General features: G+C 51.7%; 2 protein-coding genes across 3 annotated transcripts in view; both read right to left on the bottom strand.

Moving 5' to 3' along the window:
- Positions 1-2,728: 2,728 nt before the first annotated feature.
- On the bottom strand, positions 2,729-5,344 carry MFSD6L (major facilitator superfamily domain containing 6 like). The gene has a single exon (XM_009507247.2). It carries the CDS (start codon positions 5,160-5,162, stop codon positions 3,192-3,194), a length of 1,971 nt encoding a protein of 656 aa, XP_009505542.2. The 5' UTR covers positions 5,163-5,344; the 3' UTR covers positions 2,729-3,191.
- Positions 5,345-10,659: 5,315 nt separating this feature from the next.
- Positions 10,660-15,719, bottom strand: part of PIK3R6 (phosphoinositide-3-kinase regulatory subunit 6) — a 37,318-nt gene continuing 32,258 nt past the window's right edge. For both annotated transcript variants that reach the window (XM_064467045.1, XM_064467043.1), the window contains exons 17-20: positions 15,510-15,600; positions 14,956-15,026; positions 13,764-13,876; positions 10,660-12,104 (exon numbers count right to left, since the gene is read on the bottom strand). In XM_064467045.1, coding sequence (XP_064323115.1) covers positions 11,948-12,104; positions 13,764-13,876; positions 14,956-15,026; positions 15,510-15,600 — 432 coding nt within the window. In that variant the 3' untranslated portion in view covers positions 10,660-11,947. The remainder of the gene's footprint in view (positions 12,105-13,763; positions 13,877-14,955; positions 15,027-15,509; positions 15,601-15,719) is intronic.

The following is a 15,719-nucleotide window of genomic DNA, read 5'->3' as shown; positions in this document are numbered from 1 at the left end:
TTCATCTGGGCAGATTTCACTACAGTCCACAAAGAAACATGTTGTGATTGTCTGCTGAATTACAGAAATCTCTGGAGAACGCTGGAAAGGATCTTACTATGCTGATCAGATCCACAAGAAAAATGAACATTTAGAGATCAGTGCCCACTGAGTTTCACCTAATCTCATAGTCTGAGAGCACCACGCTATTTAAGTCAATCACAGATGTGAGGGGCGCACAGAGAGGAGCTGAAGGAATCATTTGCAATATCCCATCATAAAATAACTGCCAGGAAGACAGAATCTGTAATTTTAGTTCCCTTTCACTTGGGAACAAGTTCTTAAAAGGCAAGATAAGGTGTCTGATGTGTTGCTGAGATGCCAGTTCAGCTGCATCAGCGGCATACCGAAACTACCTGCGGGGCCTGGAAGTTGTTTCACGATAAGCAGAGAGGCCTTTGTCATTCTTTGGCAAATGGTGTCTCATCTAATAAAACTGATGTACGTACATAGAGCCTTTGAAACCTCTCGCAAACTGCACGTACATTGAGCTACGTGAAATTTAAAGTCTAAGAGCTACAAAGACCGTCATTGCGCAGAACTTGTTCTTCAGCTCTGTGGTTTGCCTCCTGAGCTCAATTAAATCTAACCGTATTCAGAGAAGGACACAGCTCAACTTAGACCCTGGACTGACCCCAAGGGGCACAAAAAAAAAAGGTATTTCTACATATAAGCCTCTGAAATTTGCTTAAAGTTCACTGTGAAGTAGGCAAACAGTAAAATCTTACATGATTTTATAATCGCTTTTAACCTTACAATTGCTGTTTAAGAATAAAAAAGAAGCGGAAGTCTCGACGGCAATTTTTTGGCAAAGAGTCGCAAAGTAATGCAAAAGTAACGGCTGATGTGGCTGGAAATACATCACGAGAATCTGTTTTCCCCAAAGGCAGTTTTGTTCTTCTCAGTTACACCTCCTTCCCAGCGGCATTAAATGCCTTAGCATGCTCTTACTTCTGCAAGAACAATAAAGCCATGCTCAGAGCGAATTAGTCTCACACAGGACAATCTAAGTCCATCTCCTTCCTCACCTTTTTGGCTTGCAGGGTCTGTGACCATTGGAGGAGAAGAAACTGGGTCAGCAACGTCGCAGAGCTCACACGCAGCAACGTGCAAACCCCAGCGGAAGCCGATTTAACCGAATTGGTACAATTTCCTCCGTGAACGAGCCCTCTGCCACATCCACTTCCACAGTGGTTTGTAGCTCAGAACATATTTCAAACTGTATAAATATGATTCTGCCCTGAATCAGCACCAAATGTATTTATTGGATTAAGCACTTTTTAAAAAAAAATACTTTTCATTTCAAGGTTTCTCTTCACCAAATGGGAATTACAGCAGCTGATACTGTGCTGAAGCAGGTAAAAAGAGCACAATAACCCATTTAACTGGCTGCAAACGAGGGCACTCGCTTCCAGCTAAAGAAGCAACCGCATTTTAAACCATTCCAGCTATTTCTGCATCGTTTGTCTCACAAAAGCACACTCAGCTCTCTGATGTGCCGCTTGCAGTTATGTTACTCAAGACTGAAGTCAGATACTCTATTAATGAGTAATTAGAATTCCTGAGGTATTATATGATAATAAGGCTGGGATAAATTCTTTACACTAAAATGGTTCTCAGCTTGATTTTGAATTCCTGGGAGAAGGTAACATCTTAATAAAAAAGTCCTAGCTATTCTTGGCACGAGGACAATTCTATCTATAGAGTCATTCGAGTAGAATATTCTGTGTGGTGTAGTGATTTGTGCCAGGAAAACAGGGAGCTAATTGCCCTGAAAGCATTTGATGTACAGATAATCTGGAATCAATACATACGGAGAAAGAGATTATCTTCAGCAGCGTTGCTTTTCCTTGTCTCCAACCACTTTCTACTGAGTCCAGAACGCCGCAGGGTGGCAGATTGCAACACTACTTACATACCACGTATTAAATACGCATTTAAATAAATGTTCTGCTTTTTGCAGCTGTCTCGTGGCTTGTAAAACGTTAGGAAGGTGTTATTAAAATCTGTCCCTCTGCAAAGGAATGATGTAGCCCCTTGACCAAGGAAGTACCTAATAAACTGACAGAGCTTTTGATGGTAGCTGTAAGGCTCCGCTTGTCTCTGCCAGCCCTGTTTAAGGTCTGACACAGATCTTTTAATGAGATCAGACCACCAACTTCTCACCTGTAAGCAAATCATACCTATTGAAGAGGTGTTGAAATCTGTGTGCTTTTGAGGTTAAGGCAAGGCAGAAAAAGGCAGCTTGAGGACCCTTCTGGCCTTAGCAGGCCCTGTCCAGGACACAGATCTAGTTCTGAATAAGGAACATGAGAAGAGGGCGGCCCTCAGGCCCAGGGAGGATCACCAGCCTCAACCAGACCAACTCAGCCAGTGCCAGCTTGGTCGGCTGAATGAATATTCATTCGTCTGCACAACTACTGCCCTACGCTAACTCCCAGCCCACAGCAGTTACTCGGATGAGGAGGGCAGACTGCTTCCTGGTCGCCCTGAATGCTGGGTGCTACCTTCGGTAAACAAACACCAGGAAGTCCACAGGCTGCTCCGCTGACTTTGGACAGCCTGCAGGCACTGACTGCGAGCCACCCTGGCAGGTTTTTTCCAAGAGACACCAATGCAGAAGCATACTTAAATCCCAAAACATGGGAAGACAGACAGTCTGTAGCAAAACCTCATTTCACAGATCAAAGCAGGGCAAATGAACCTTTTTTTATTCGTGTCCCTTATTCAGCAAAAGATCACAGACAGCACCTTGAAAAAGTTTAGTCTGCTGTTAGCATTACAGTAGTCTTCATTCAATTGTGTCGAAGTACAGGTCACAGCTTTCGCTCACGGTTTCCACAGCATCTGCTCCGGGGAGCAAGAATTCAAGTTTGCTTTTTGACTAAAAACTTCGCTACATTCATTTCAGCAGATCTATACCTGAAGTACCTTGTTATGATTCTGGAAGGAAAATCATTAAGTTAAAAAGGAAAAATTACTACAAGAACGATAAAAATTAAGAAATTGAAAAGATTTATAAATTTTTTAAAAATAAAAATCTGTCCTGTCATATCTATAGTATATATATTTAGCAGTTTAGAATTAATGGTCATTTCTGGGCATCACCATCATACCATGTTACCACTCCACCCCCTACATTCAAGTACAGGTTAGTTGATCCCATGCTGTTGTGACCAATTCCTATTAAAGCTTTCATCCTTCATAGCTTTTACCAGCCAGTCCCTCTCGTTCTCCTCATCAGAGTCACTCATATCACTGGAATCGGCAGCCAAGAGACGAGAATAATTAATTTTTTTCTGCCGTGGCAATTTAGATTGGACAATTAAGAATGAGAAGAGCCACAGCACGAGGCACATACAGCACGCCCGGTAGAGAACCGCCAGGCCAAAGTGCTCCATGACAAATCCTCCTCCAAAACTGCCCAAGCTTGTTCCTCCGCCGTGGCAGAGGCCCTGGAGAACAGCGCGCAGGGGTCTCTCCATGCCTGGAGTGGCTATGTCATCCACCATCATGTTAACCACCCACCACAAAGCACCGCTACTGAAGGCGGATAAAATTTGGATAAGGAGAACTGACCACACAGTCCACAAGAAGGAGTAGCACAGAAGCTGTACTGCCAGGAGGCCCAGACTGACCGCAACAATTTTGCTGCTCGAGAAAGTCCTCAGCAACTTCCCTTTGAAGAAATAAAGCACAATTTCAGCAAGTAGCGCAACGGCCACGGAGAGCCCCATGTACAGCTCACTGCTGCCTCGGTCCTGCATCTGCCAGAAGAGAAAGTTGCGCACCGCAGACTCAGCCACGCCGGTGAGGAAGATGGTGATGGCGTACAGGATCGCTCGGCCATCGCTCCACAGCAGGGCCAGGGCTTTGGTGGTTTTGTTAACACGGTTGGTTTGCTTGGGAATGTGGATGGGAAAAAAGACACTGACAAGCAACGCGAGCGTGATCAGGAGAGCATAGCCATAGAAATGGACCGCGAGGCGGGTGATTGCACTGCTGAGGAAGCAGTTCAGCTGATCCACGAAGACAGCAATGCTGCAGGCGCCTACAGATGCACCCAGGTAACTCCAAATCCACAGCTTGCCATACCTGTCAGTAGCGTCAACAAAGTCGAGATATTCATAGAGGCTCTCATCGACCGTCCGTTCCAGAGAAGTAGCCAACAGCTCCCAAAGCACAACAGCGCCCAATGCCATAAGAAAAATCTGATGCTCTCTGTCCTGAAAGATGTTTTGCGCTGCCTCGAAGCTCGCATCTCGAGCACCCTTCTGGTGGTCTGAAAGGTTTCCAGCCGCGTAAGCGTCTCCAGCAGCAGGAAGAGTTGTTTTAAACAAAGAGAGCTCGTTACTTTCAGTAGCATAAAGGCTTCCTTCAGTACCAGCAGCAGGACCTACTGCAGCGGGACCTAGACTGCTCGCTTCCTTCTCAAGCCCACGTACGGGAGGTCTGTAGGAAGCCAGCATTCCTGGTTCTCGTGTCTCCCCGTTAACTGCTTTCACAGGAGCTCTCCAGCCAGAGGGGCCATCCGAGTGGCTGTTTGCCTGTGCATCACCTTCACCAACCCCTCTGCCTTTCCTCTCAAGCGCATCTGTCGGGCCAAATAACCCCTGCGAGGCCGCACTGGGCCGCGCTGGCTTTCTGCTCGCTACCACAAGCCCAGCAGTTGCCGTCACCGTGTCTTTCGACGCAGCTTCTGCGGCCACCAGAGCACTCACGCTCAGAACGCCGTAGCTGCTCGTCTCCGGAGCGGGCACGGTGGCGGCGGCCCCCCGGTGCCCCGGCTGCTGGCTGCCGTTACAGTAGCGGTGCCCGGCGTCGCGGTGGGCCGGAGGGATGAGGGTGAGCAGCAGGCTGGCCCCCGCCGAGCCCAGCAAGGAGCCGGCCACCAGAAGGCGCCGGTTCCTGCGGCCGCTGGGGCAGCGGGCGCCCAGGGGAGCGCAGAGGGCCGCCGCCAGCCGCCCGGCCCCGGCCGCGGCGCCCACCAGCGAGGCCGGCAGCCCCAGGTGCCGCAGGTAGAGCGTGAGGAACGGGGCGGCGCAGGCCCTGCCCGCGCCCTGCAGGAGGCGGAAGAGGCCCGACAGGGCCAGGGCCCGGCCGACGTCCCACTGCTCGCTCATGGCGGCGCCGCATGCTCCTCCCGCGGGGCCGCCGGCACCCCTCCGCCCCCGGGCCGCGGGGAGCGGAGCTGCAGGGCGCGGGGCTCCGCCCCGGGCCGGCCCGCACCGCCCCGCACCTGCCGCCGCCGCCCGCGGGCCGCGCCCCGGGGCCGACACGTTGCCGGGAGACGGTGGGGGGGGGCAGGGAGGGACGGGCAGGGCCGCCTCGGCCCCGGCCTCTCCGGCCCCAGCCTGCCCCGGCCTCGGCCGCCTCGGCCCCGGCCCCCCGCGGGGAGAAGCGGGGCGGAGGGGCCCCGCCTGCTGCGGGAGGGTGTCGGTGGGGGGGCGTCAGGCGGGGAGCCAGGCTTTGCTACGTGGCCAGCAGCCTGTGAGACCCGAGTGCGAGCCCCAGCCCGAGTACTGAGCTCAGATCTAATGCTTTCTGTCCAGATCAACATTTGGTTTCGATCCCTACTGTTATTTATTTTTATCCTCATCCTGGAGGGAGCAAGATTTGCAGGCTGTGCGTAAGATCGAGGCCCAAGCTGCTGTGGGATGGGACACGGGTGCTTGTGGGGTATGTCTGTGGTTGCCTGCTCCAGGGTCTTTCCACTCATGCCTTCCCCCTCGGGTTCATGCCGGAGCAGGGCGAGGAGCAGAGCGGCTCTGCTGCCTCTCACACACAAAATAAGGGACATGGGGGATTTTTGTCCCTGGAGTGGTGGCAGGAATGTTCCATTTTTGGTTCAGGCCCCAAAAGGAGACGTTGTTTGCTGCAGTGTTTCCTCATATGTGGAAAGATAAAAGCTAAACTCTCCAGAGTCAGGAGTTTGAGAACCAAAACCTTCCACGCTGGTCACAAAGCAGAGGGGAAGCGCTTTCCCTTTTTCGTATAAGACCTCTTCAGCTCCACAGAGCGTGTTTCCAAACAAGACAGCTCCCTGGCATTGGGTACCCCCCAGCCCACTCCCCCTGCAAAATAACCCTCCTGCTCTCAGCCCCACGCCACCGGGGCACGCTGACCCGGCCTGGGCCACGGAGCGTGTCGCTGCAGTGGAATAAGGCATCGATCCCGTGCTGGGTTTTGTTAGAGACACTTTGCTCAGGCGTCGGGCTCCCTCCATCCCTCCCCATCGCCATCAGGGCTGGCCTGGACCCGCTGCCTGCTCACCGGTAACCGGCCCATCTCCTGGGCGGCTGTATCTGCTCCCCTCTCACCACAGGCAACTGCAATCCAACCCTGTAACTCCCTGTCGAAGTGAGCCGGTCTGGCTCCCGGGGCTGTTAGGGCTTATTTCTATGAAGGTTATTTATCAAACATATATAAATTTATACATGTCCCTTTTCTAGGTTAAGCGTAGGTGCCCCGCCCACCTTGGTAAAGACTGGCGATAATTGTCTTTAGTAGCAAAGAGGGCACATCACAGTTACAAAACAAATTTACTTCCTAATCCCACAGCAAACACCGATCCCTTTTTGCATTACCCCTGGCTTTCAGCTTATCTGGAGCGTTCCCAGGTGAATTTCACTCCCTGACAATTTAAGCCGCTTTAGGGCAGCTGCCCAGGGTTGCAGCTCCATCCCCTGGCCCCCACAGCTCTCCGCTCACAGCTCCTCTCGGTGCTGACGCCTTCACTCTGCTCCTCTCAAGCCCTGCGGAGCTCGGGGAGGGCTGGCTGCCGAGCACTTACACCGTGCGCCTCCGTACGGGAACAGGTACGCAGGTGCCGGTGGGCTCCGGCAGTCCCCGCAGACGTGGCAACGCCTCTGCCGTGGCAGAGTGGGCAAGATGTGAGGAAACACATAAAATTAGGAGGCTCATGAATCACTGAATTCAGAAGCTCAGTCGGATCTCCTAAATCATCATTCGAGGTGGGGAATAAACTTCTTTTGGCATGGACTCTTTGTTTTTGTTCCCATGTGTTGAGTGATGTGTTCGTAGTCCTGCCTTACTACGGAGCTTCGTAGCTGGCTGTTCTGCGTGCCGTGCCGCGTGTTCGTGCAAACGGTGTCCACAGGAGCCGTCATGACACTGACATCCCATGGAGTTGTTTCCAGCCCTGGGGTCACCCAGAAAACGCACACCAGCAGCAAAGCGCAGCACAGAAACCTGCAGAGCCTCGGTTTTAATGAACCCAAAGCAAGACATGGGGAGATCACGTTCTCCTTGCTTTGAAACACTTTTAAAAGGGTCTTTTCCCCTGTTCTGCATTTACCCCGGCAGTGTTTGAATGCTGCTCTCGTCTGGCTTTATGGTCTGTCCTCAGTGCCGCAGGGCAAAGGCAGGCAGAACCGCCTGGACGCTGGGTGCCCGTGGAGGGCTCAGCACATTCAGCCAGGAAAAGAGGCTGGAATCACCCTGGTGGGATATGAAATATGGGTGGGGCTGTGAATGCTGCTGGTTTATTCCCAGCACCTTGCAGCCGTGCTGCTGGGGAGGTCATGCAATGAAGACGTGTTGATCCCCTTGTCAATGGTGGCCGCACGGTGTTGGCCTCCCCCTCGATCGGTCCGTGGATTTTCACACAGAGCTGGCAAAAAATGAGTTGTCTTTCCATAGGCGAAAGTGATCTTTTACTCGATACCAGGATTTCTTATTGCTGGGTTTGTTCTGCCTCTGAAGGTTTTCATTCTGGTGCAGAATGCTCCTCGGAAAAGAGGTGATTTTTATTCTTTTTTTCACAAAGAATTTAATAATGTACAGCCAGTGGGCGTTTTCAGGCTGTTCTAGGTGGTATTTCAGGAGCGGTGATGGAAGGAGGAGGTTGTTCAGAATGCAGAGCTCACAGGCAGCTGGCTGGGATCACCTTAACTACCCGCAAGTGCCAAAGCGCTGCTTGCCACCCAGGCTGGTCCGGGTTTGTGCAGGAGGAGGAGGCGGCAGTGCCTCATACCTGGAGCCAGACCTGGCACCACGCAGCCGGGACCGAGGGGTGACACAGTGAGCCACCACGCAGGGACGTGCGCGGGCTCTGGCCCAGCCAGCTCAGCGTCGGCCTCCGTCCGCTGCGAGGCTGTTTGTGTCCCTGCTCAGCGTCGAGCTGGGCACGCAGAGAGAGCTGGGGCACTTTGATGTAATAAAGACAAGCATGATATCATGGCTTAAATAAATGTATTCCAGAGGAACTTTGAAAGGCTGGGTGTCTCTCCAAAGAGCTGGAGAATCCTGCCAGGTAAAGCCCCTAACAGAGCTGTGCCAGGAGGGTTTGTGCCTGCAGCCCTACCTCCAGGCTCTGTTATTTGTGAATGCACCCTGCACTCAGGTTTCCTGTGCTCTCCCAGTCTCCAGGCAGCCGCATCCACCCTTATCCCCTTGAGATCTACCCACCACGTTCCTCCAGGTGTTTCACCCAGACCCCACGCAGAAGACGGAGCTGCTCTGAAGGCAACAATTCCTGGGTACCTGAACACTGTCCCTGCACTACGGATGCTCTGTGATCTCCATTAGCTGCCTGTGGCTTCAAGGGGTGGATAAAAGGACCTGTGAAATTCTCTTTCTCACGGCTGTGCTAATTCATTGACACGAGCTCATTAACTGTTTCTGCTCCATCAGTGAGCAGCTCCTGTGGTCAGTAGCATCAGCGGGCTTTAGAGGCTGCTTGGAGGAAGCCAGCATTTCACCCCTCTCCCAGCCCAAGCCTATGTGTGCTGGGCCCAGCGCTCGCCCCGCTAAGGGAATGGGGTGCTTTGAAGTGACAGACTTTGGGGAGAACAGGCTGTGGGGACAGAGGGAAATCGAGAGGCAGCAGGCATGGGGGTTATAGAGTCCTGCTTCCAAATTTCTGCAATTCAGCCATTTCTGCCACCCTTCCACAAAAGAGCTCTTTGGCCATGAAGTCTCTCTCTGTGTAACACAGCATATACCCCCAGGATGGCGGGGGGTGGGGGGAAGACATCAGCCACAGAGGGCCAGCCAACACTGATGGCTTTCTTTTCCTACCAGCGTATTCCCCACCCACCCCAGCCACATGCGAACATAAAAAAAAACAACCAAACTGACAGTTTCTGCTGGTTTTTTTCTACTTTTTTTTAAATCAGAGTTAAAAGGATTGCACCGTCTGATACAGATCATCTCTCACACCTATACAAATAACTTATAATCCATCTACAACATTTACAACTGTACAGAGTAAACTCTGGCGGCCGCAGACCACGCTCCAACCCAGCGCACGGTCTCTTGGCTTTGTAAGCACCTGGCTTGTGTGCCAGGGGACACGACCCCCCCAGTGAAGCCCCAGGGATGTGAAGAGCTGCGGGTCACTCCTTGAACCCCCTGTTACCTGATGCAGCAGCTCACAGAGGAAAACAGCTGGTACACGCAGGCGTTTCCTGACTGGTTTCTGAGCCCCCTGTCTAACTTCAGCTTCCTTCGGGGCCAAAATGCTTGCTGCCTAAGTCTGGCATTGGTGGGCATCAGCAATTTTTTCATTTGTGAGCAAATAGAGGTGAAAAATGGTACTGAAGAACCGAATACTGTTGCTGAGATCCTGCAGCTTTGTGACTCCTCTGAGGGGACATTAAGGCTCGGGGACTGTGCCTGGCTCAGCCGGGAGCGAGGCGCTACATCTGCCAGCATTTCAACGTCGCTTCCTTAGGAGATGGTCATGTTGCTGTTGCCCAACATGATCTTTCAACTGTTGTTGTTGGTTTGGGATTAAATATTTCTCGGGACCTGGAGGCTTTTTACACTGCTAAATAATCCATCGCCTGCCGATGGCTCGAGAGCTGCGGTGCCCCCAGTAGTGTATTTCAGCAGTTGGTTCGGACTGCATGGTACATTCAAAGTGAGAGTGAATAAACCTTTAGCCTGGGAACAGGAAGCAAAAATGCCTGCCGTACCAGGTGACAGTGCAGGACAGGAGCAGAAATATGGCAGCCCTGGGCTTGTTGGCAAAGAGAGGGAGCAGGGAAGTCTGAGGGTTGAACCCCTAAAGCCCTGTGCTCGTGGCAAGAAATGCAAGGCAGATTTCTATGGGGTCTGACCAGCCAAGAAAAACCCACAAGCTCAGAGCAGTTCTGCAGAAGGGAAAATCCTCTCCAGTACCCCAGACTGGGATACCCAGAGGTGGGGTCCTTGTTCCAGGTGTGGGTGGTTAAACAGAAGTGCTTTTCCAGAGGTGCAGCTCCCCCGGGCCGGGCAGACCTGGCACAGGCAGGGCAGAGAGGTGGATTTGTCCCCAGCCATCGGCGCTGACATAGGGGTTTGCCAATGCCACTGCAGCTGGGTCAGCATCACCCTGTAGCACAGAGCTGGCTCTGGGGTCTCCCCATCGATGACAGCCAGAGATGACTGGGAATAGCTGCTATGCACATATGCAAAGCTAAAGGACACTTTCTTTGGGCTGCTAATCCAAGCGAGCACCCCTGAGTGAAGGCAACCCAGGTAACAAGTAATCTGGGAGCCGAGAGAATAAAAAAATGATAGTGTCATAGAAGGAATGCCCCCAAATCCCCTCCAACCTGAATTTAGGGAAGACTCCCTGCGGATGCCCCAGAAACCACAGATCACATTCAGAAAGTCAATAAATACACAGCATGTTTCTTCCATTATTTCAGTCAGACACAAACTGGAACGAAGACAGGGTCCTCCTACATGATCATAACACCAGGTTAGTCTGAGCCTGGGTGGAAGCAGGAGCTGTGCTGTCACTGCTCAGGCTGGCCCACCTGCAAACCAGAGGAGGGTTTCTACACCGTGGTAGCAGCAGAGGAAAGGAATGGAGAAGTCTTGCAGGCATCCTGTCCATCCATCATTCCCAGGAGCACTACTCCACTCTTCTACATCTCTTACCCACACAGCAGACACAGACCAAACCAGGACGGCAAGGCAGACTGGGATGCAGTTGTATTGCTGGCTGACCTCAGGGAGGAGGTCCGCTGCTGCTGGGGTTGTAGGTGGCTGTTCCCAGCATGTACAACTGGAGGAACCGGTGCAACCGGTGCTCATGAGGCTCCAGACCAGATGCGGAGAGGTCGAAGCCACAGAGAAATCCCAGGTAGACTCAAAGGTACAGATCAGATGTCAAAAAGCTGTTGTCCAGACTCGGTTGTCTGCTCAAAGAAGGTCTCTTCTTCAAGCAGATCTATACCACTCACAGCCCAGCATATCCTGCAGCACTGCCTACGCAGCCTGAGCTGTTCTTGCCCTGTTCGACACTGCCAAATATTGCACTGGATTTCCCATGTCCCTGTTGCACACGATGCATCGTTGCTTTGTGTGGTCCCTTTGAAACAACAGCAGGTTTCCCACCCACTTCCACAGAAGCTGCATTAAACACACATGCTCGCCCAGTCGTGGTCAGGCTGACAATGAGGTTTCCTAAATCGCTCAGGGGAATAATTGCTGGTTCACCCAAATACATCACCCTGTGCCAGAATGAAGAGTTTGCTGGGCAGAACCCAGCGCAACAGGCCCTGATGCCCCGTTTCGCTGACGCCCACCAGAATAAATATTACTGATAGCAACTGCTCTGTGATCCACAAGGGCAGCAAGCACCATCACCTCAGCTGTATTTTCCCCAATCTTCCTGAAATGAAGAAGCTCAAAGGTTTTCCCTGACTTGTGCAAAAGGTTAAAACTCAGTCCTTGAGCAACGCTCCGCCCCTTGGCGGGGGGTTAACTTGTGGTCGTCACTGTCATTCAGCAGGGCATGGCTGTCCTCCCCGAGCCTCATCCACCTCTGCTGTTGCAGCTTTTTACACCATTACCATTGTAAAATCACTGTTGGTGGCTTTTAGTGTGTTTTCCCATTTCCTCTGTGATGACATGATGTCACATCTCTCACACCAGCTTTTTCTTGTTTTCTTCATTGGACGGTGCCTGCAAATGTGTTGATAGGCAACAGCAGAGACTTGGCCATGTATTTCACAAGCCCCACATCTTCTGTGTCGTGCAGGCTGAATTTCATTGTCCTTGACTTTTGCAAGCAGTAGCTGGGCTCTAGGCAAGGAGACACTTCCACGCTGCAAGAGCACAAGAACATATTTACTACATGTGCAAACCTGCCCTTGAGGGCTGGAGTCTGATCTCAGACTGAACATCAGGTCTCTCCACTGGCTGCTGAGGGAGGGCTGTCGTACTGAGATGTGCAGCTGCTTTTACGCTATTTCAGCTTATGTGTATTATTGTTTGACCACAAAACCAGTGTCCTTAGCCTGGCTCGGTTAGATTCTCAGAAAGTCACATTTTACACATATACATTTTACGTGAGCCATGTTCTACATGGCTCGTGGACCGTGAACCACAGACCCTGTCTGTTCACTTCCAGCACATCATATGTCACTACAACTACTACAGACACATGGATTCCTGCTGTTTTCACAGACTGATTTCTCTCCCCCGCACGGTCATATGTTTGAGATACCCTGGTGAGGAATGCAGTCAGTGCGGAGAGCATCAGCTCCATGATATAATTAAGATCATAGCATCATAGAATATCTCAGGTTGGAAGGGACCCGTAAGGATCATCAAGTCCAACTCCCTGGTCCTTGCAGAACTACCTAAAACTAAACCATATGACTAAGACCGTCATCCAGATGCTCCTTGATCTGACAGGCTTGGTGCCATGACCACTTCCCTGAGGAGCCTGTTCCAGTGACCAACCACCCCCTTAGTGAAGAATCTTTTCCTAATGTCCAATCTAAACTTCTCCCAACGAAGCTTCATTCCATTTCCTTGTCTCCTGTTGCTGGTCACCAGAGAGGGGAGATCAGCACCTCTCCCTCCACTGTCCCCCATGAGGAAGCTGTAGACTGTGATGAGGTCACCCATCAGCAATGAGGGCACCCCTCAGCCTTCTCTTCTCCAAGCTGAACAAACCAAGTGACCTCAGCCACTCCTCATAACTCTTGTCCTTGAGACCTTTCACCATCTTGGTCACCCTCCTCTGGACACACACTCATAGTTTGATGTCCTTCTTATATTGAGGTGCCCAAAACTGCACACAGTGCTTGAGGTAGGGCTGCACCGATGGAGCGTAGAGTGGGACCGTCACCTCCCTCAACTGCCTAGCTGTGCTGTGTTTGAGGTACCCCAGGACACAGTTGGCCTTTGGGGCTGCCTGGGCACACTGTTGACTCGTATTCAACTTACCATCAACCCAAACCCCCAGATCTCTTTCCGTGGAGCTGCTCTCCAGCCTCTCATCCCCCAGTTTGTACCTATAACCAGGATTGCCCTGTCCCAGGTGGAGAATCCGGCACTTGCTCTTCTTTAATTTCATATGGCTGGTGATTGCCCAGCTCTCTGGTCTATCGAGGTCTCTCTGAAAGGTCTCTCTACCCTCAAGGGAGTCCACAGCTCCTCCTAGTTTAGTATCATCTATCTCAGCATCTAAGATCTCCGTTTGTCCCTGGAGGTACCTGTCCTTGTAATGTCTTAATGACACCACCTTACTTAATACGGAAAAGCCATTTTGTTTTTCACAGCCTCACCCAAAAACACAAAGGTAGGAGAGCACCACTCTGCCCGGCTCTTCCTGGAGAAGCACTGTATTTGCCCATGGGTCTTTTGTCACGTATGAGGATCAGGACTAGGACTCCCTGGGAAGCAGCTCTGACACCTTGGGAGCCCTTCCCAAGGGATTGGAGGTGCTCAGAGCCTGGCACGTGGGGCATTCTCACCTGATCACATTTCTGTAGGTTCTTCTGCTGTCCTTGTCCAGACACACCATGAAGGGCCTCTGCTCTGTGCTCCTGATTTTGATATTGCGTGTTTTCAACCTGTTTGCCACAGCCTGGGTTGAGAGAGGAGGAAGAGCCCAGTGAGTGTCACTTCCCTTCCCGGGGTTGCGAGGTGATGGGTGGTGTGTGCATGCTGGGTACGAAAGGGACAAATGATGAGACATTCCTCTTTTTTTTTCAACCTCAGATGTGACACAAGGTTAATTCTTTAAGGAGGGAAGTGTCTTTCTTGTCTTTTCTCTGTAATCACAACCTGGTCAAATTTTGCAAGGGCAGACTTTCTAAACTGGTGGTGCTTGCACAGGTGGCAAGGTTTGGGGTGTCTGATGTGGGGCATGGCCTGTTCTCCAGGGCCATCATGTATCTTGCTGGCCAGCGCGGGCTGCAGTGCCCTGGTGTTTCCAAAATACGCAAAAGTGTGCTGGCAAGCTAAAAATACCAGCCAAGAAATGGGAGGCTTCAGGACAACCCCAGATGACCGAGGCACAATAATACTTAATGCCCCCCAACCTGCAGTGACACATTCCCATGGGACAGCGTGTCCTCTGGGGTCTACTTGAACTCTCATGTAAAACAGAAAGGACAGGAGCCCAAGTTTTCAGTCCCGTCTCTTGCATATCCATATTTCCGAGTTGGTAATTAGATTCACTGAAGTTCCTGCTTCTTGTTTACGCTTTGTTAAAATATTTCTCCAATGGCCTCTATTGAGAGCTCCGTGGGGATTATCGCATGGGGTCTGGGAGGGCACTGCAGCTGGAGGTGCGGAGCTAATGGAGTTGATCGCAAAACTACAGACCCTCTCCTGTACCCAAGTGGAGCCACCGTGACTAGGGCTAAGCCTGATTTCTTCACTTCATCCCTGGGGTCCCAGAATCACCCCAGCAGCAGCTCAGCCCTTCAGGGTTTCCTGAGACAGGATTCAGCGCAGCATTGAGCAGCAGGGATGGCTTTTGGGGCTTTGGCTCAAAAATCTAGACTTTTACATGGAAAATAATTGCAAATCACTCTCTGAGCAGGGTGGACTCAAAGCCTTCTCTGCCCCCTCAGAGCATTTTCCCTTTCATCACTGTCATAAGGGATTTCCACACATTGGCCAACCCCTCCAGGGCTGTGAGCATCCACATCTACTCACTGAGAATGATCGTCCCGACAAGTGGTTGATCCTAACAATTTCGGTGAGGGTCACGTTCAGACACACCAGATCTGCGACAGAAGCAGCATGTTAGTCTCAGACTATGGTACAACCTCAGCTCAGCTTTCAGTGGGGCTGGTGCCAGATCCCACGCTCGGGTGCATGGCCAGGGATCCCTGGGATACGTAGGACAGCAGAAAAGGAGGACTCTAGCAAGCTCCATGAGCTAAGGGCTCGCGTGGGATCATGCTCAGGGTGGAAACCTCAGAGGCTATGCTAAGGGCAAGGTGAAAGAGGAAGGCTGCAGCAAGAGGAAGGTGTTTCTAAGCCTAGATTATGGTTCTGCTGAACCCCACATTTCAGGGAACTCCAGGCACGTCATTCGTGAGAAAACGCACAGCCGCAAACTGTGGTGACGCCAATATATGCACGTCACTGATCCAACCCCCACGGCGCAGGCACATACCACTAAGTACTACAGTGGGATTTACTCTACTGAGCACCAGAAAACTCAGCAAACCCTCTTTGCAAAGCCTCAAGCAGGAGGAACCCACCTTCAGCCTCGTCGGCTGGTATGGCTTTCATCACCAGACCTGTGGAGCGCAGGGACATTGACAGCTCCTTCGCCCGGTCGCTCACCACAACCTGCAGGAAAGGCGCTGTTAATTCACCCTGGGCAGAGAGGTTAGACATGGAGAGGTTTGGGGGCATTTTTTCCACAAATGCAGGGTTAGCTAACAGGCTTTAAAAATTCACCACAGCCA

Source organism: Phalacrocorax carbo, chromosome 16 (genome assembly GCF_963921805.1).
Source record: "Phalacrocorax carbo chromosome 16, bPhaCar2.1, whole genome shotgun sequence".
Taxonomy (NCBI): domain Eukaryota; kingdom Metazoa; phylum Chordata; class Aves; order Suliformes; family Phalacrocoracidae; genus Phalacrocorax; species Phalacrocorax carbo.
This window is presented reverse-complemented; position numbering and strand designations above follow the sequence as displayed.